This window comes from Suillus paluster, assembly GCF_016628075.1.
Source record: "Suillus paluster strain FC165 chromosome Unknown EDB91scaffold_33, whole genome shotgun sequence".
NCBI lineage: Eukaryota > Fungi > Basidiomycota > Agaricomycetes > Boletales > Suillaceae > Suillus > Suillus paluster.
Genome location: NW_024537593.1, coordinates 232,154 through 252,275, shown reverse-complemented (window position 1 = coordinate 252,275; position 20,122 = coordinate 232,154). Strand labels below are relative to the sequence as shown.

General features: G+C 49.9%; 4 protein-coding genes across 4 annotated transcripts; 3 read left to right on the top strand and 1 right to left on the bottom strand.

Annotated features, from left to right (window-relative positions):
* Positions 1 to 474: 474 nt before the first annotated feature.
* On the top strand, positions 475 to 2,023 carry EDB91DRAFT_466050 (uncharacterized protein). Its single transcript, XM_041327354.1, has 6 exons — positions 475 to 487; positions 537 to 770; positions 823 to 991; positions 1,043 to 1,159; positions 1,215 to 1,753; positions 1,813 to 2,023. Exons 2-5 carry the CDS (start codon positions 706 to 708, stop codon positions 1,536 to 1,538), a joined length of 675 nt encoding a protein of 224 aa, XP_041176252.1. The 5' UTR covers positions 475 to 487; positions 537 to 705; the 3' UTR covers positions 1,539 to 1,753; positions 1,813 to 2,023.
* EDB91DRAFT_466018 (uncharacterized protein) lies at positions 1,802 to 5,511 on the top strand. The gene is made up of 5 exons (XM_041327353.1): positions 1,802 to 1,995; positions 2,052 to 2,121; positions 2,176 to 2,315; positions 2,363 to 2,566; positions 2,619 to 5,511. Exons 1-5 carry the CDS (start codon positions 1,852 to 1,854, stop codon positions 5,394 to 5,396), a joined length of 3,336 nt encoding a protein of 1,111 aa, XP_041176251.1. The 5' UTR covers positions 1,802 to 1,851; the 3' UTR covers positions 5,397 to 5,511.
* On the bottom strand, positions 5,500 to 8,019 carry EDB91DRAFT_465991 (uncharacterized protein). The gene is made up of 4 exons (XM_041327352.1): positions 7,718 to 8,019; positions 7,279 to 7,653; positions 5,678 to 7,226; positions 5,500 to 5,626 (listed from the first exon to the last, which is right to left on the bottom strand). Exons 2-4 carry the CDS (start codon positions 7,644 to 7,646, stop codon positions 5,603 to 5,605), a joined length of 1,941 nt encoding a protein of 646 aa, XP_041176250.1. The 5' UTR covers positions 7,647 to 7,653; positions 7,718 to 8,019; the 3' UTR covers positions 5,500 to 5,602.
* A 9,906-nt stretch (positions 8,020 to 17,925) lies between these two features.
* EDB91DRAFT_1082883 (fungal hydrophobin) lies at positions 17,926 to 18,347 on the top strand (the record flags this gene model as incomplete). The annotated part of the gene is made up of 3 exons (XM_041315550.1): positions 17,926 to 18,030; positions 18,085 to 18,246; positions 18,300 to 18,347. 3 exons carry the CDS (start codon positions 17,926 to 17,928, stop codon positions 18,345 to 18,347), a joined length of 315 nt encoding a protein of 104 aa, XP_041176249.1.
* Positions 18,348 to 20,122: the final 1,775 nt, after the last annotated feature.

Sequence of the window (20,122 nt, the reverse complement as noted above, 5' to 3'; positions counted from 1 at the left end):
CTCCTAGTCTTCAAATATGCCGCGCCCTGAGGCTGGATATGATACACTCAGCCTGAAGTTGTATGTAGTCCGTGCACAATATTGTTTGTATTATATAATAAATAAGTAATTATTCACTACCCGGGCCCCTCTGCTTAGTTAACCAGTTCGTGACTAGTAAATTGATATAATCTCTGGTCCCCTACTTCCAGCGTCAAACATTGACCAGACCATTCTCGATACTAGTACTCCTTGTCTTATACTGTGAGCTATCATGCTTGTGCAACGCGAAGTCCGTAGGGATTCCAACATCTTTCCACCACCCAGGCTGTATCCTGACGATATGGCACCACACGGCAAGACAATCGACAAATATACCTCTGCATCGCAGCACCAAAGACATACACGGAGTGTCGCTCGCGGAAAAGAACCGCCTTGCGTCACACCTGTCAAAGTCGTTGGTTATAACAGAGGGTCCAAACGATATGTGGCGCCCAAAGTTAACGAGGTACGTCTGCTGCCATATTCATCACATCGTACTCACTAACTAGTTTCAGGTCTCTGAGGTCTGTCCGCCTAGTTATCATGAGGCTGTGGCCTGCCTCCAAAATGTCCAACGACCCCCTCGCGTGATCCCGCCTCGAATGCAGGCGCAGAGCCATCCGGGGCCGTTGTGAGTCCTGTTGTTTCTCCTTTGTGAAAATACCTTCATGTGCATGGCGTAGGATGGTTCAGCCAAATTTAAGCCTTGACCAGTCTCCATTCCCCAAGCAGCTGCGTGTAGAACCATTGTAAGTCAGGCTGTTTCGTCTCTGTGAAACCACCTTCATGTGCATGGCATAGGATGGGTCAGCCAAATCCAAGCCTAGACCATTCTCCCTTCCCAAAGCAGCTGGGTATTCCTGTGTCTTCTACGACTGGACCGAGACCACACACGATAAACAATGCAGAATCAACACGACAATACTCCAGTCCATTGTTACCTTGCCACAATCCACGTTCACCTGAACCTGTGAGTGCGCATTACACGTCCATAACATCCACAGTTTTTCATGAGCGCTAGGAATTGGATATTAAGGCCGCGCTGTCTGCCCAAGGTATTCACATTGGTATTCCATTGAGTACCCCACACCTGCAATCTCCTACTGATCAAGTTGAACCTCGTCTTCACGTTAATAAAGTATGTCGCAACCACACCTTCGCATGAACGAGGAAACTAATTGATTCTTCTCAAGCATACACTGCCCACAGGCCCCACACCACCAACTCCGGCAGCACTCATGTCTCCTCATGTTGATGACCCATGTGTTCAGAAGGAGTCCCCTCGACCCCTGCGAGACAATCCGGATGTAAAGATGCGAGCGCTGAGTGGCCCGAATGCTCCACCTGAGCCACCTAAGCGACCCCCGGGTTTACAGTCGCCTGCTGTCCGAAGTGGCACGTTGGTACCTGCACTGTCAGTCCGCGTCAGCCTTCCTCCACCTTCCAAGGCGAAGGTAGTAGCCAATCTCCTTGGGCTTTCGGGAAAACCGATTAGTAATCAATCTTGTAGGAAATGACTCGCAATGTACAGTCTGCCGAATCATCCGGACCCGAGATCTTAGTCGTAGGTGTTGAAACTGTCACAATTAAACCAGATGCCCCCGAAACTCCAATATCGCCTATCACTTCAAGTAGTGTCAAACTGCCATCCGTTCAAGAGAGATTACAGCCTTCAAGCCTGACACCTACCCTTAAAGAATCATCTGCCCCTATGCAATCGAATGCTGCTACGGTGAGCAGTAGTTTGTCTCTACTGACACTTCTGATGGCTGTATTGATCCTCTTGGCCAGGAGGATACGCCAAGTTCGTCAAGTTCAGGCGAGGAGGAAATGTGCAGGAATTGGTTCTTTGGTGTCTGTGACAATGAATGCCACTACGCCCATAGAATAATACCCAGCAATCGCACCTGCCACCTTTGGCTTTATAGGAAAAATTGTACGCGGCAGCAGTGTCCTTTCGCGCACGGGCGTCAGGCAAGTTCGACACCATCATGATTTGATCGGATCGTGATGATGACTCATCTACTCAGAGTTACAACCGTCCCGTAAGGAATCAACCACCTGTTCGCGACAGCGACACTCAACACGACATGCCTAGAGGTATTATCTTCATGTAGATGACCGAAAATAGTAATCTCACTTCAATGCCCGTAGACTCAACCCCACTTGCATCTTCTGGCACGTCCCGTAGTGCTGAGTCCATTGCGCCAGTACCTTTGGCAATGAAAGCCTGCGATGCACGAGGGCCTTCTCGGGTGGCATCAAATAATGGTTTATCAGAATGCACGCGTAAGGTATGTGTATCTCCTCACGCCCAATTCCTGGTGCTTATTCCATGTAGCTCGATGGTCCCCGACTTAAAGAAGTTTGTCGTAATTGGTTGGATGGTCGGTGCAAGAATGCTCCGTGCCATCGCCTGCACGAACGTCCAACCGATGATGTGAGTTCCGATGGTCCCCGACCTAAAGAAGTTTGTCGTAATTGGTTGGATGGTCGGTGCAAGAATGCTCCGTGCCCTCACCTGCACGAACGTCCAGCCGATGATGTGAGTTCCATAAGTCTGGTAATACTCATTACTCCCTAACATGTACTTGTAGAACGCGTCGAAAACGAATTCTCCGTCGTCCTCATCGAGCTCGTCATGTCCGGTTGTCCAAAACACCCATGTCAATGACCCACCAGCGCCTCGCAGCCCTCACCCTACACAGAAGACGGTTATTAGCAACTCTGTTTCACGGAACCCGCCGCCCGGCCTGCCGTCTCCCATGTTGAAAACGAATGTTTCGTCATCATCCAGCTCTATTGTCCGAAACACGCATGTCGATCGCACACCAGCACCTCGCAATCCCCAACCTGCACAGAAGACGGTTATCAGCAACTCTGTTTCACGGAACCCGCCGCCCGGCCTACCGTCTCCCGCGTTGAAAACGAATGCTCCGACATCATCTAGCTCGTCAACTGTGATTGTCCGAAACATGCATGTTGGTGGCGCACTAGCATCCCGCGATCCCCACCCTGCACAGAAGACGGTTATTAGCAACTCTGTTTCACGGAACCCGCCTCCCGGCCTACCGTCTCCCATGGTGAAAGCGAATGCTCCGTCATCTTCCGGCTCGTCACCTGCGATTGTCCGAAACACGCATGTCGATCGCGCATCAGCGCCCCGTAACCCCAACCCTGCACAAAAGACAGTTACCAGTAACTCTGTTTCACGGAATCCGCCGCCCGGCATACCATCTCCTCCCACACGTCGAAACGACGATTTTGTCATACCAGTGACAATTTCCGATCATATCATAGTCAAACTACGGAACGGTTTCGAAGTACAGGACGTGACTACGGGATTCGAAACTCGGTGGGTACACATTGGAGACGTGTCGCCGTCCACCAAGGAACCCCAAATTCGCTCCCTTTTGGAGTCCTTCGGCCAAGTGGATGAGCTATTTATTTCGGACGGAAAGGATGGCAAGCGCTCGGCCATCAAAGCGCAATTTTCTACTGCAGCGCAAGCCATGAAGGCTTCGATGGATCTTCAAGGACGGCAATTCCAGGGCAGGAGACTTACCGCGAAGCTGACTTTGAACACTACCGCCCGCGGTACCACAGTCCTCAGGGATACCACAGTCCGCATTACCTGGACTGCGCCCCAGCGGGTAGGGTATGCAGGGTATGCGACCCTTGATGAGGCCAAAGTCGCGATTGCAACCGCCACTGGATTTGTGATGAAGGACAACGTTCTCACAGCGGCCTTGTACGAAGGCCTACCTGCAGTTGGTGCCTACAGCGTCATGTTTTCTCACCTTCCTTCCGATGCAGAGAGAAAGGATTTGGAGCAGTTCGGAAATGCAGAGTCCATCGTGTTCGAACGTCCCAATTATCAATCACCCGACAATGCTCGCCAAACAGTAGTTCGCATGCTCCGCTCATGCGGGAATCTCTCCAACCTTGATCTAGCTCTTCCTATCTGGAAGGGTACGGTGCTCGCTTGGGCGACCTTCGAGTCCCACGCGGATGCCAGCAACGCCAGGGATTATCTGGATGGCCAATATCCTCGTGCGATGGGAGGAAAAATTTACATATCAGCTCGTCATGTGCAGTCTCTCAACTTTACGTTGCCGTTGAGCCAGTTTAAGATGCTAGAAGGAGACATCACTCGCCTTCGGTGGTCGTGGCGCACAAGGTTCCACCATGACGTGACCATTGCTGACCGCCTCCCGTCGCCTGATGGCCCTGTCTACATCAGGATCTCTGCCGAAAACTTAAGCAATCTTGGGATTGCCAAAGCAGAATTCGAACAACTTCAACATGGTGAAGTCGTAACTCTCCAGAAGAAACCCATATGGGACAGATTCTTTGCTCACCCAGCCGGCCAGTCGTTCCTCCGTGAGTTAGAGAGTCGATATCCCGGAATTGTACTACGAACTCGGATGGGGAAAATCTTGCTTTTGGGCCCAATCGGACAGCGTCAACTTGCTCGACGGGATATTATGACGCGGTTCGAAGAGTTGCAGGCGCGACACAGGTGGCCCATCCCTCTATCAGGCAAGATGGTGGGTCCATTTGTTGGCGCAGACCTCTTGACCCTGCAGAAATCCCTCGGTCCTGAGAATTGCTACGTGCAACAGCTCTCGAATCAGCGCGTTCTTGTCGTACGAGGCAACGAACAGGCTTATCGCATCGCCTGTGAGGCGGTAGAGAAGGTACAAAGCCGCTACACGAATAGCTCCACGCCATCTCCACAATCTGTCTGTCCCGTTTGCTTCACTGAAGCATCAGTCCCGACCCTTCTCAACTGCGGACATAGTTGGTGTACATCTTGCCTCGAGGGATATCTCATGTCCGCAGTTGAAAATAAAACATTCCCTCTCACCTGCCTTGGCGATGACGCATCCTGCACCGAACGCATCTCACTCCTCCACGCCAAAAAGATCCTTTCTGGTGATGATTTCGCCGCCCTGTGTGAGGCATCATTCTGGTCGCACGTCCACGTGCGGACGGACGAGTTCCATCACTGCCCAACTCCGGACTGCGCACAGGTATATCGTGCCACTCCTGCCAGCGCAATCCTCCAGTGTCCATCTTGTTTGGTTCGCATCTGTTCCGGTTGTCATGCGGAGGCTCATGATGGGCTCACCTGTGAAGAGCGGGACGTAGCAGAGGACAAGCTGTTCCATGAATGGACAGCCACTCATGATGTCAAGAACTGCCCTGGCTGCAAGACTCCTATAGAACGCAGCGAAGGTTGCAACCACATGACCTGCACTAGGTGTCAAACGCACATCTGCTGGGAATGTCTCGCAACATTCCCTAAGGGAGACGGTATTTACGACCACATGCGACACAAACATGGTGGAATTGGGCTAGACTTTCTGTGATACCCCTTCGCTGACATAGTTTGCTTTTTCGATATTATTATGCCTGTTCTTTTCGGCTTGATTTCGTGTGTCTAGTTGTATCCCTGTAGCGTTTCGTCTCATTCCGTCCGTGGCATTTATGATTATACTTATACAATGTACCAGATCTGTTTTATGTATGCTCTGGTGAACGCGAACCACCAATGATGGCAATAAATTATTATCCCTCAATGATAACTGTAAACGACAAACTAAGGTCCCATCAACCAAGTCATCGACCAATAGAAATGCACAACACTCACGCTGTCATATGGCTGCGCTGGAGGTCGTCCATGATATGGCAAACTCGCAGGTAACTCTGGCCTCTCTGGCAGATACGGCACAAAGGCACCATACTGATCTTTATATCCCTCCGCCTCGTCTGGGTAATCCCGCAACTCTGCAGGGTACGCCTTGTCCTCTGGTGCATAGACGACATACGAATTCGATGTGAGGTAGTCACCACGTCGGTTCCAGAACCCCTTCCGTACACGTCGTACATAGTGTGCAGGCTCGGGAGACTGAGGAGGCGGTGCGGACGCAGCTGGGTTGGGGCGTTCCATCGGGGGCGGTGGGAGAGGATTCGAGGACCGCGAGCTACTGTTGTATGGTGTCAGACGACTCGCTCTCTCGTATTCCTGGCTCCTATCTCTGTTTCGCTCGCGATCTCTCTCGTGATCCCGGCTCCTTTCTCTATGTCGCTCGCGATCTCTCTCGTATTCCTGGCTCCTGTCTCTGTGTCGCTCGCGCTCTCTCTCTCGTTCACGTTCTCTCTCCCGCTGGCGAACGCGAACACGCGAAGGGGACGGTTCTGGCGATTCCTCGTCAGAATCTGGAGGTACGGATAGAGGATAGAAAAATTCATCAGCGCTCGAATGAACAGACGACGTCATAGACTCCGGGATGGTTGACAAATGGGCCGGCGGGATCACAGGCTCTGTCCTACTTCGTGATAATGAACCAGGAGCAGCAGATCTGGCCGCGGAATCGACGAGGGGGCTCAGTGCGCTAGCCATACCCTCCGTAAATGTGGACAGTGAAGCTATCGAGGACGGTGAGGACGTGGTTGGGAATGAATGATGCCGCGAAAGGGGTTCCGGCACTGGAAGACCGCGGGAAGAGGACGCCGAGGCGTTCTGCTGAGGCGCTGAAGATGAGCGCGAAAGATGGTCAAGAGCCTCATCCGCATGTCTTTGTGTCCCTTGATAGTGAGTAGGGGTCCGCACGATATTGGATGAGAATGTCGTTTGGAGGTCTCCCCTGGACGTAAATGACTCTGGCTCTCTGGTGAATACGGGCGCATGAAGAGGCTGTTGTGAACGGGTTGCAAACGACGTTGATGTAGATGAAGATGAAGGTGGCGGAGCTGGAAAGGGAGGTGCCCGTAGCGGTCCTGACGATGATGTTCGACTTGAGTAAATCGAACCTGCACGACCATGTGACGATGGTGGTGGCGGAGTTGCCGAAGAAATGGGTTGTTGGCTCATACCCTGTGGCCGAGAGTTGAGGCTGTCTAAGGAACCATGTCTTGACGTTTGCGGATGACTGTAAAAATAGTCTCGTACAGGTGTGCCCGTGCTTGCTGTGTTATGGCTGTCCTGTGAACTTCTTCTCGGGGGTCCATGGTCCCTGGTCGGGGTGGAGTTACTCCGATTACTATCTTGCGAGCTGCGACGATTGTTAAAGTCCTTCGTGGGGGTCGCGCGGTCTGCTCCATCTGGTTGAAACAAACTCGGCGGATTCCATATCCAAGGAGTTTGTGGTGCAGCATCTCCTTGTGCCTCTCTAGTTGACTCTCGTTCTCGATCTGTTCTACAGTGCCCTTCGAGCCAGATCATCTCGGAAGGTGAAACCACGCACGCACCTCGCAGGGACCATGTTCTCCAAACCAAGACCATTCTCGGTAAGCTTTGTCTGCCAGTAACTCGGACTTGGCGGACGCGGGACGCGCTTGTAAGGGTTGAAGTTAGCAGGGACGTTCTGGGCCCACCCCATGCCAGGTGCCCATGGGACACCGTGACCTGCATTATTATAGGCAGGGTTGTACTGCCAGAAGCCAGCCTTCCAATGAGGGTGGGCGTTGGCGCCAGCCGGCATGGGTGGTGGACCGGGGAAATTTGGAGGGAGAGCAACACCAGGTGGCGGCGGCCAGGTGCCTTGCCAACCCTGAGGAATGGAATGTTGCTGCATGAGCTGTGGATTGGGGTGCCAGTGTCCTCCTGATTGAGCCATAATAGACCTTTGATAGGTATGATAGTCAATAATGATTAATGATTTTCAGTTACAAGATCGAAGGAACGCACGAGGTCTATATGAACCACAATTATAACGGGCACAGGAAAGCGAGAAGGGGGTGTCGCAAAGGAGATATGAGCTTGACTGGTTTCTACAGTTCAACTCGTTGAGTGATAGCGGCTCTATAAGCTAGTCACCGGCAGCTAGCCTTGACAAGTTATATATATAACGCAAAACGTAGCGGGTATCTTATATGATGGAACGAGGCCAACGCTGGCCAACACGGACCAAACGAGTACTAGCACTGGCGAGGCAGCTAGTAAACTGTGACACGGCGTAAGTTCAACAAACGCCAAGTTTGACGTTGCGGCACAGCTTAATTTCATCCGACCATCTCTACGTCTACCTTAAGAAAACTTTATAGTTTTCTACCTTAATGCTTTCACAGGGCAGACGTCTACGCAGTCGGGTAATAGCGTACTCACTACCGGTTGACAGCATTGTAAGAATATGGTAATTTCAAAGGACGCCTAGATGCGAAACTGGCACCGTCTTGCCAAGTGACGGAAGCAAATCAAGCTCAACTTGCCGTTCATGGCGGACCGTCTACTACCGGGTTTCAAAAATACCTCATATGCATAGGTATCAATCCACGAGACTGCCATATCTCTCCACTGTGGAACCGTTTCAAACTAGAGGTGGGGTGTCATGTTGATACCGTCACCCCACCTCCAACGAGTTCAAAGCACTCATCTATGATCTATCTGAGCCAAACTTTAATGACGAGAACAATCGAAGTTCGAACCAACCGGGCTGCCGTACGGTCGGCTGAACGCTTACGCACACCGCCCTTCAAGTTGTAGCCGACCTCGGGGCAGCACTTTTTGCACATCACCGGCACCGGGAAAATCACAGCTACGAGACAAAAGTCAACAATCTAGCTGTGACTGGTTGACCTCTCACTCAAAGCCAGTACTGAACGACACTAAATTCATCGTACTATGCGCACCATCATGCTTCTAAGTTTGCTGGTAAGATGCCTTGAATCTTTTTCCGTAGACGTTCTGACAAAACAATAATAATATATTTCACGTATCGAGCGAAACAAACTATTTCAGCCGATGACCTCATGACTGACGCGGAATGGAACGATGACGACCAAAGAAAAATCCGCAGCAACTTACCCCTTCATAGATACTTTCTTCCGCTCCACCAGTCAAGCCTTGTGTCTGTGCGACGAGGCGTGTGGTGTTTATCATTGCCCCAGAAGTCATCGCCCTGTATTAGTGTCAGGCTTAGAGTTCAGGAACCAAAAGTTATACTGACATATCTACTCAAGCCTCCATTTTTGGCTTTGACATCCGACGACCGAGATCCCTATTATTGATCGATGTCCCCGAGAGTGTTGGTACGCTCCCCATGAGCATCCGGCGTCCAGCTCTGCGCCGTATTGTCACGACACCACACACTACGCTGTTCACCCCCAACAGGGTCACGTTCCCGGATCATGCGCACTACCAAGGGTTTGGTTCCGCAACGCGGAGCCGAGTATGTGGGTGAGGTCACGGTAGTGAGAGTTGACTAGTCGAATCTGAAAAGACGGTCATTGTACCCAGTTCAGACACGGATGCAATGCACATGGGTGAAGGGGAGCAGGAATGTTAGTACTTACTTCTCGGATGTGCGTATCATACGCCTTCCATCTCCTGAAGCTAACGTTTGGGGAGCACTTCACTATATTGGGCGAGAACGCGGATGCGTCTACGGGATAATGGAAGTTGAAGAGGTGGAACCACCACAGCCAAGCGGATCGACGCCTTCAGACTTGCTACCGACGTTTTTGAGGAATATCGAGTGTGGTCTGCAGGACATGACTAAGTACTACATGATGTACGATTCAAAATGTCTCTGTCAACAGTGCTGCAAAACCAATCCGGGAAACCCCGACTTATAATACGAAGAAACGATTGTCTTCCTTCGATTGGTCTGGCTAGGGGAGACTACCGACGTATTGAGTAGCATTTCGCGCGTTCGTTGATTTTATTATGAGACAGACAAGTCATTTCTCTGGTAGTCATAACACATTCTAAACACCAGGAGTGAGTAGTCATAATCTGGAAGATAGCATAAAATCATCTAGAATAATATCATGCTCATGTACATAGGACGGCACGAGCTGGGTGTGAGATAGGTCGTAAACGCACACGAGACGAAAGTGGGTAAATTATCGATTGACAGAGAGTATTTCAGTAAGTGCCCTCATGGCTGATGTGAAGGGGAACGACAACAACTGAAGAAAAGTTCGCAGTAGCTAACTTCATAGGAGAATTCTCCTGTTCCACCATTTGACCCTTGCGGTCGTCCTTGAGACCCTCATGCTCCCGCTGCAGTTGGGTTAAATTAGCAACGTTGTTGCTACTGGTACGTTGCATGGCTGCAGCCACTTCCGCTTCAGTGGGAGGGGCAATAGCAATTCTCTACAAATTCATTTCAACGATATTGGAGAGGAGCGATGGCGGGCCACTCACATCCATATCGCGAGCACGCCCCCGTGTTCGCGTTTGAGATCCTTGTGCCCCCGATGCAGCTTGAACTGGTTGCATTGAACTGGTGGCCTCGTTCCCACTCGAACATTGCATGGCGGCGGCCACTTCTGCCTCGGTGGGAGGGGCAATGCCATATCTCTGCAAATTTATCTCGATGATATGAAAGAGAAGCGATGGTGAGCTACTCACATCTTCATCGCAAGCGGGAGCTACGTCGATGGGGAGGCCGGAGATTCCTACAGGAAATAAGTGAAAATTCCAGTGTCGGGGTCAGACTAGCAAAATTCAGAAAAGCTATACTGACATATCTCTCCAAGCCTCTGTTTTTGGTCTCCTGTTTAGAGACCAGGCGGGCGTCGAAGATCTAACGAGATGGATGAGTGCTCGAAGGATTAGTTCACAACTAATTGGCGCACATTACCAGATGGAGTCGCGCGTCCCTGGTAAAGGAGTGAGATCCGATATACAAGAGAAGTAGAGATTATTTGCCTTGAAATTTTCATCGTGCTTTATATTGGCAACATCTGCATTCTGAATGACAACCAAGAAGCCGTTAAAAAAGACGTCGGCAACAGCAGCGTGCATACGCACGCGAACACGACCACCAGCCTGCCGTGCGAGCGCTGCCTCCAGGCTCCAAACATAGACGTTCGGATCTAATCCAGCACTGGTAATTCATTTTCCATCAGGTGAAACGGCAACAGCCATGAATCCGTCGTCGTGTAAGAGTGGGTTACCGACTGGCTGATTGGTCTTGAGGTTCCAGATGCGAACTGAGCGATCCCTCGATGCACTAACAAGATGGCTTTCATTGGGGGAAAAAGAGAGAACATAAAGGCAGCGGGTATGACCGCGCGACATAACAAGCTCCTTGTCATTAATTGACTGCCATTTCCGTATGGTATTATCGAATGACGCAGAGAATATGTGTGCGCCGTCCTTGGACCAACGCGATGACGCCACCAAGTCTTCGTGTCCCTTGATCTCAATGAGCATTTCGCCGTCGCTTTACCACACGCGGATCATCTCATCCTCCCCGCCGCTCGCGATTTTGTCGCCCTGTGGAGAGTATCTGAGCGCAGACACCCAAGTGTAACCAACCTCTATCGGCAGTGCTATTTATCTGCCCGTATCCGGGTTCCAGCGTCGTATGGTCCCGTCTTGCGACCCACTCGCTATCTCCACGGCGCTGGGAGACCAATCGAGGCACCTTACTGGACCGCGATGCTCCTGCCATGGCTCGTCGACCATGCCGTCCTTCCTTGTGTTCCAGAGCCGTAGTCTACTGTCGACACTTCCGCTTATGACCATTGTGTCATCTGGAGACACTGCTATGGGGCCTACCGTCGTTCTGACACTATTCCAAGGCTTTCCTGCTGGCTCTCCGTGTCTTGTCCACTGACGAATTGAACTATCGGATGACGCGCTTATTATACTGCAACAGGCGCCAATCCAAGCAAGGCTGCATACGCACATGGAGTGACCCTCGATGATGCGCTCCGGTGTCAAGCCCACTGTTGGACGTTCTGGTTCTGGTGTCTTCCACGTTGTGGTTCGAGTGTTGTGGTTAACGAAGTAGGACCGACCGAGTGGTGAGATGTGCCATTCGTATCATTGAACGAGTTGCCCGAGATGATCTATGGTCAAACACCAGTTCCCCGCTCTCAGTGGTACATTCTTCGCTTACCTGGTTGCACTCCTGGTAAAGGTCGCTTCCATGAAACCGTCATGAGTGTGTCATCTTGATATTGTGTTTTACCATCCGACATCTTGGATTCTAACCACCGGGGAGGGAGGACTTCATTCCTGCCTACTTCTTGTTGAGTAAGTAAGTCGGGGGATATCACAACGTGGTTGCTCACCCTGCCACTGAGGAACCTGGCGGTGCTGTGCACCATATGGTGGTGGATCCTTCGCTCCCATCCGAAGAAGGGCAACATGCCGTTGCGTCGTCTAACAGCGCCTCACGTTCCAGTTCCCTCCGTCGTGCTAACATGTTTGATTCGAGCTCTTCGCAGGGAATAAGCCGAATCAATAGTCGGGGGAGAAAAGGTATGGAGACGTGATCAAAGAGACCTCCTCAACTTTCATGGAATGCTTGATTCTAAATGTCGTTGTTGATCCTTGCGAATGAAGAACCGTAAGGTCGAGTCGATCGATGATATTTTAGAAATGAGCCTCTCATTTCTGAAACCACACAATAGCGGCGGAAGCGAATTTTGATCCGAACTGAAGTTACCTCAAAGATTGAAGTAGACGGCAGCTCGATCCACGTTGGTCCCTTACGTCTTGTCACCAAATCCGCCAGTTAGCATCAAATTTTGATACATCGATACTTGGCCGCACACCCATAGGAGTGACAGTGAATCGGAGCTGTAACGAAATCAATACCATGCAACTATAGTTACAAGCCCAGTCCGCACCTGTGCAAAGTGTGATTAAAGTATACAGGATTATATACGGTCGTCGTAGGACATTTGACGTCCGAATTGAGACGTCGACACATCACAATTATGACCAGTGTGCTCAAGCTGTGCGTCGATATAATACCGCAAGTATCCGGCGTCCAGTTCTGCACCCTCTTATCACAACACCACAAGTCAGGCAGCTCGCCCCCACCAGCGTCATGTTCCCATTGAACATCAAGTTCCTACGAAGCAGACCGTGTGCACCACCCAGAACTGGATGCCAGAAAGCAAAAATCCATGTTTAGCACGTGAATCTGGGGACGCAGGCATAGAGGGTGTAGGAGGTGTATGAGAAGAAAGGGAATGCTGTAGCCGAGTGCACAAGTGAGAGTCACGGTGGTGAAGCTGGAGCAGGCCTAGGGAGTGTGTACGTGTCATACGACTTCCATCTCATCAACAAAAATTAACAATACTTTCTTTGTTTCTGCCTTGCACCGCGCGGGAACGCGGTTCTCGATGCTTCTACGGGAAAGTGTGATTGGGGTGGATAAGGTTGAACCTTCAACCACCAGCCAAGCAAGTCGATGCAGCCGCATCGGAGTTAGTACATAACACCGGCGCGTTCGAGGGGAAACTTTCTACCTTGAGAAGCACATAAGACTCAGAATCTTCACTGCTACGCGCCATGTTACCTGTAGTCCGTCACAGGCTATGGTGCACAAGAACGTCCCAAGTATGGGAAGGGGAAGGTGCGTGAAACCCTACTCATTGTATGCTGAAGCAGGTGTGATCGAAGCACTTCCTCGTTGGTGCCTCGGCAATTGATGTGCGGGATATTGAAAATCTTCCGCATACTTTCGTTCAATCGACCTGGACCAGCGAGCGGGTACCTAGAAGAAGTGCAATCATGGACGAGACATGTGCATGAACAGGTCAAGATTCCAGGGCGGTCGATTAACCAGGATTCGGGAGAACAGTTTTTCGTAGTACGTAGTCAAACTCGCACCGGTACATTACTTCACCCTAGGGCCCTCGTACTGCCATAAGACTGCATCTGCACATGACTTTCATCCGTTTCTCGACCCAAAGAATGATAGCGAGGTGTATGGGAGACAAATTCGCCCCGAAGAATTAGGTGTAGGTCACTGGCAGCTGCATCCAGCGAAATTATACGCCGTGCAATGCGAACTGTCATTTTTTGAATTTGCTTATACTTACATAAATAATTAATATTAGAATTATTGCAATTTACAAATATAATGAAACTCACCTAAAAAGAAAAAAGTTTCAAACGAGTGTGGCTGAGTAGTACTCTAAGTAGTACCCGACGCGCGTTACACAACAACATTCAACTGAGTATATGCGCGACTATGAGTCAACTCGGGTCCGACGATGATACTCGCGACGACGCTAGAGTCCATGGCAATGGTTTCAATGAAAATGGTATGTTTTTATCGCAGTACTGAACAGTGAACACCAGGGACCTTATGTTGTCATTATAGAACCTTTGGAGAGCGCATATAACAATGGCAAGGGTATCGCAGTCTCCGTGACATTTACCCCACTTCTACCACCTCCAGCAACTGGAGAAAAACGCCACAAGAATGCTAAATCACCACCCATAAACCGTGCCTTCTTCATCCACGAAGATTCAACCCTCCGCGACCTTCTCGATACAACATTCGAACACTATGACGTCTCCGAGAAAATGATGTACGGTATTGGGAATCGATCAGGTCTTCTCTCGGCTACCAACTTCACGATCACGTACACAATCCTTCGCACGAACTATAAGAATATTGTTCTCGCAAACCTCAGTGATTTCGACACAATCATGGAGGAAGTCAAAGAACACCGGTCACCAGCCTTCAAATTGACTATCATCGAGACCAAGGTATGTATTTTGGGTGTTTGTATGTGATTTGCAGTAAGCTAAATACATGGTAGTATGATGATGGCGAAGAAGCTGAAGAAGATGAAGAAGCTGAAGCCGAACCTGCGGGTAAGAGGGTGAGATATATGTGTTTTGATTGTCTTCTTGTCACTCATGTTGCGAAGGCTGCAACAGGACCAACTGACGAGGAGATAGAGCAAAACGAGGCAATTGCAAATCTGACTCGTCAGTATACCTGCGAAGACCGAGCATGTGGTTTCCGTATCTGCTGGCCAGCTCCACCAGACGCCAAACACGTCAACCTGACACCATTACATCTCAACACGTGGGCTGCTGCGATGGTCTGCGTGATGTTCTGAAGTATGTAATCTGCATGTGTCACTAACAGGGTTATTACACAATAGGTTGGTCCGAACAAGCAGCCAGGTGTCGACTTAGACAATCCGCCAAACACGAAGATTTTCGATGTTACATACGCAGACCCGACTGATATTGCTACTCTCTCACGTCGACGTCTCAATACAGTTACCCAAACCCAATCCTCCGCACCAAGTATTGTCATCAACAATGACTTCAAGGATATTGTGGGCCTCCTGCATGGCAAACGTGGACCTGATCATGCTGCCAACATCCCACAGCCTGCTGCTCTTCGTCCGAAGTTGAGTTTGATTGATTTTTGTGAACGCTTCAACCTATCGCTATGGCTACGTGAGAAGTTGGACAACATTGACGTGACAGGCCCACACTGTCTTCGGTTCCTTCAGAATGCTGACTTGCTTGGTGCTGGACTGTCTCTTGGTGAGCTTGCAGATATTCGCGATGCCGAGGAACGGTGGATGCTTGATGCTTAGTTTGTATGGCTCCGAGCTTTCAAAGTGTATTTTTCGGCTGCAGTATTCACAGACACCCATTCATAATATTATGCTACTGTATTGTAACAATGCTATGGTCAAGCAAGATAACCCGAGTGACGAAAGAAGCCCCAAGTCATCTCGGGTGTTATGACAGAACATGCAGTGTACAGCTCATAGTAAGGAGCCTTAGGCCCATAGAACCCTAACCCTTGGCGACGGAGATGTGACTTGATTGCGGAGAATGCTTGCTCAATAGGATTGAGATCCGGGGAATATGGTGGTAAGTATTCAATGCGACACCCTGACAAAATAGTGAGACAACTCCGTATCACAAGCTTTATTATACTGACCATAAGCATGAACAAGCTCTTCGATTTCCTCCGCATGGTGAATACGAGCATTGTCCATAACCAACACACTCCGTGGCCCTGGAAATGGAGTCGTGATAGGAAGCTAATAATAACAGGTTACTGATACATCACAACGACACTGACAGTTTGAAAACGAACCACATCATTTTGCAAAAAATCGATGAAAGTCTTGCGATTGAATGATCCTTCAACAACTTTTGCAGCAATGATGCCCTCATCAAGAGCCAATCCTGCTACCATTGAAAACCGACGTTTCCGAACAAATGGTTGATGCTGCTCAGCACGTGCACCTCGCGGAGCACGTCCCCAGCGACGCGAGTATGTACGGTCATCTTTTGAAACTTCATCCAAACAGAGTAATGAAGCTGGCGAGTATTGCGAGACACGACGAATGAAGTCTGCGTGACATAGAGAGTCACGTTCAGCTGCAATCTTCTCAATGTGCTTGAGATTGATGCCAGCACGCTCAAAAGATCGGTGAATGGTGGATAGTGATGTCTGTAGAAACCGGCCATCCTGAAGTCTCAGCTGGTATTCATCGAGGAATAGGGTGGGGTTATGGCGAGCAAGCCGAATGAGGAACTGGATATCATGCTGGGTGAAAGTACGAGGCCTGCCCCTGCCAATTGCCTGAATTTTGGCTACACTGCCAGTGGCTCGTTTACGACGTTGTGTGCGGTAGATGGTTGACTTTGAGATCTGTGTGATGGAGAGGATTTCTTTGGTTGCATATCCTTTGTTCGCCATTCGCAATGCAGCATCTTTGAGGTCGTTGCTGATCCGTCTATTGCCCATCGTGGAGAAGAGTAATGTGTGACTCACGAGATGCTGGCTGAGGCTGTACGCTGCTGTATGCCACACGCAACAGGTGACCAATTCCGAAAATATATATTTTTACACATTCGAAGAGTGTCATTGTTTATGAAAATCGCAATAATATTCTGAATTGGATGTTGGACCGTCTTCCGTAGTATCCATACTCAAGCAGCATGCCATTCAACTTGATTCAATTCAAAACAAAACACTGTGTCCGATAAGCATCTTCGCCGAAAAACCGTAAAAAGCGCCCGTCAAAAACGGCATAAAACGACGAGTCTTGCCAGCCTCCGTTGGCGACACAAGCGGATCTGTGCCATCATTTGTCACTGCTGTGTACTTGTACTTTGTGGCATTTTCGACGTGCAGGACTATCTTTCTTCCGACATGACGCCCGTTCTGAGCAGGCTGGCCAACTTCAACTCGGGCGCCATCTCCTCAACATCCTCTTCACTTCATAGTTACTCGCGATTCGAACCCAAACCACAGCTCTCATGACCTTACTAGCATTTACCACCGTACCACAGCACAACGTCTATCATGTCCGTCACTCGACTTACTGCACTTCAAACCAGATCATCCCAATTCTGATGTGCTTTGCCATGCGAAGCCGATGTGGTCGGGACGCCCCTTCCTCGTAATTGCAGTTGTGGTGAAGTCCTGACCGCGAACTTCTCATTAATGTGTGTTTTACTGTATCACAACTATTTCGGAAAACAATGCCCGACGTGTTCACAGTGAAATTCCGAATCAGTGGCTGCATAAAAGAGTGTGATATAGCACTCCTAGGACCATGACCTGTGATGCGTAGTGTGCCTCACACTGACCCCGGAGCTAGGCAATAATCCATCGCGAGATTCGCATATTCGCGACTTCTCAGGCCAAGATCGTTCGAGACTGTCCTTCGAATGTGACTTTTAATACCATGATCCTACTGGTTGTGATGCATAGTGCGCCTTACACTGACCCTGCACCACCGGACGGTCCCAGCCAGTCCGTGATCGTCGGTGCTAGAGTGTTGTCTATCTCAATTTTTTGTGATCGAACAAAAGAAAAAAAAATTGCTAGGGACGCATGCCGTTTTTCGCCAATCCTCGTCAAGCCCAGACCGAGACGGTCCCTGATGACCCGTCAATCGGTCAATTCTCGCTCACAATGGCAGCCAGAAATCAAGACATGTGCTATACCCGTCTCGCCGTCTTACGTTCTACAATTTCAGACCGACCAAGCACAAAAGTGAGCATCTAAACGTAACGTCATCTCCAAATAAATTCAGGCCGAGCTCTCTCCCAGCGTATAAAAGACAGGCTCTTTTTTACTGATCTACCCATCTCTTAAGTTTTATCAGCCCTAGCACCTCTCCATCAGCCCCTCTCTTCTCTCAAAAATGTTCGCTCGCCTCTTCGCTATCGCCTCCCTCGTCGCCTTCGCTGTTGCCAACGATGGCCAGTGCAACACCGGCAGCATTCAGTGCTGTGAGAGTTCTACCACCGTATGTGAATGTATCTTTCCTAGCGGAGCGCCATGGCTGACGAATGGCCTGTAGGTCAGCAACTACAACGCTCAAAGCGGGCTTTCGGGTCTCCTCTCCATTGTTACTGATGTTGTTGGCCTCGTTGGCCTCAACTGCAGCCCCCTTTCCGTTATCGGCCTCGGCTCTGGCTGTGAGGCTAACCAAGAGCCCTTGTGCTGCAGCAACAACCAATATGTAAGTGCTTCCACGATGGTCTATGTTGCTCCCTAATAATGATCGCGCTTTAGAACGGTCTTGTTAACCTTGGTTGCAGTCCTATCAACCTCAACCTCTAAATTCTTAGTAGCCCTTGGTGGACAGGCGATTGATGTGGGGTTGGAAAGTCGCTCATTTGATATCGATATCCCTCGTCGTGGAGAATCATAGTACTTCATCCTAATCGCACGGTCTCTGTTTGCTTGTCTTGCGCGCTCGTGTGATCCTTGATTCCCTCGACTAAGACACCCTCAGTTCCTTTGCGTATCATCGTCTGGCTATCTCGTCGATGAGATTCAGATATCGTACGTGGCCTAAACGGAGAAACCCCTAACCATCTAGAATTCCGATCCGCACTGCCCATCAATCTGCCAAAGCTCGTGGTTGATGTTTTTAGACTAGTATCAGACTACATTGAGTGCCACGTGGGAGCGCGTTTTGCATATGCGTTGTTGTGACCACTATATACCGAGAATGCACTGATCTGGATAATGTTGTCCCGTGCTCACATATACTCCAAATCCAACCAGACGTCACCCAGCACTATCAGAAATATGCCTGCCTTAAGCTCGCATATTGGTTGGATATTCTTTGTACTCATGATCACGCTGAAAATTCATCTTACGTAGCGAAGATGGGCAGTGATTTGATCTTCACGCGTGCCTTATGTCCAGGGGTTCGACGGATTTGGAGCAGGACTAGAGAAACCGGTGCCTTGGAGCATAGAATCTGAGTGGCCCCACTGGAATAGGTGGCCAGTCATGCAACAGTCATGTTGAATTATAATGTGGAAATGAGACGGTGGCATGAGGTCATCTATGCATGCAAATATAATCCCATGTTCAATGTACATACGACGGCACGAGCAGCGTGAGATAGTCCGTAAACACACGCGAGAGGGAAGAGAGACAATTACCGAGTGACAGAGATGTTCAGAAAATCACCTCATGACCGGTGCGAAGTGGAACGACGACGACCAAAGAAGAATCCGCAGCAGCTCACTCCTTCATAGAAGATTTCTTCCGTTAAGCCTTGTAATTGCGATGGTCGTCCTTGAGACCCCAGTTCCCCCGCTGCAGATTGATCTGGTTGCGTGGAACCGTTGGCCTCATTGCCACCCATACTTTGCATAGCTGCGGCAACTTCTGCTTCAGTCGGAGGGGCAATGCCGTATCTCTGCAAATGTATTTCAGTGCTATAAAAAAAGAGCGACGGCGAGCCACTCACATCTTCATCGCGAGCAGGAGCTATATCGACGGAGCGGTTGGATTTTCCTATAGGAAATAAATTAAAATTCCAACGCCGGGCCTGGCTCGATATTGATTGTGGCGCATGTGCAGGTCGAGTGTTGAAATGCAGGGAACCGAAAAAATTGCTCCAATGAAGGAGAGGCGATGGGCTCGCAGGTAGAGCTGCGCGACGAGGCACGCGGTTTGCATCAGTGTCCCAGAAGCCATCGCCCTGTACCAATGTCAGGCGGGACAGAGCTCAAGAATAAAATATTATACTGACATAGCTTGCCAAGCCTCTGGCTTTGCCCCGCTGTTTAGATACCAGACGACCGTCAAAGATCTAACGAGACAAATGAACATTCGCGGCAGCTCACAACTGATTGGCGCACGTCTCTAGATGAAGCTGTGTGTCCCTGTTAAAGAAGTGAGATGCAGTGTAATAGACGAGAAAAGGTGGGATTGCTTGCCTTGAGCTTCGCGTTGAGCTTTGCATTGCCATCATCCGCAGCCTAAACATCAACCAAAACACTTAGACAAGACGCCAACAACAAAGTGTACATACCCACGCCAACACCATGATCACCCTGCTGGTGCTGTGTGAGTGCTGCCTCCAGGTTCCATAC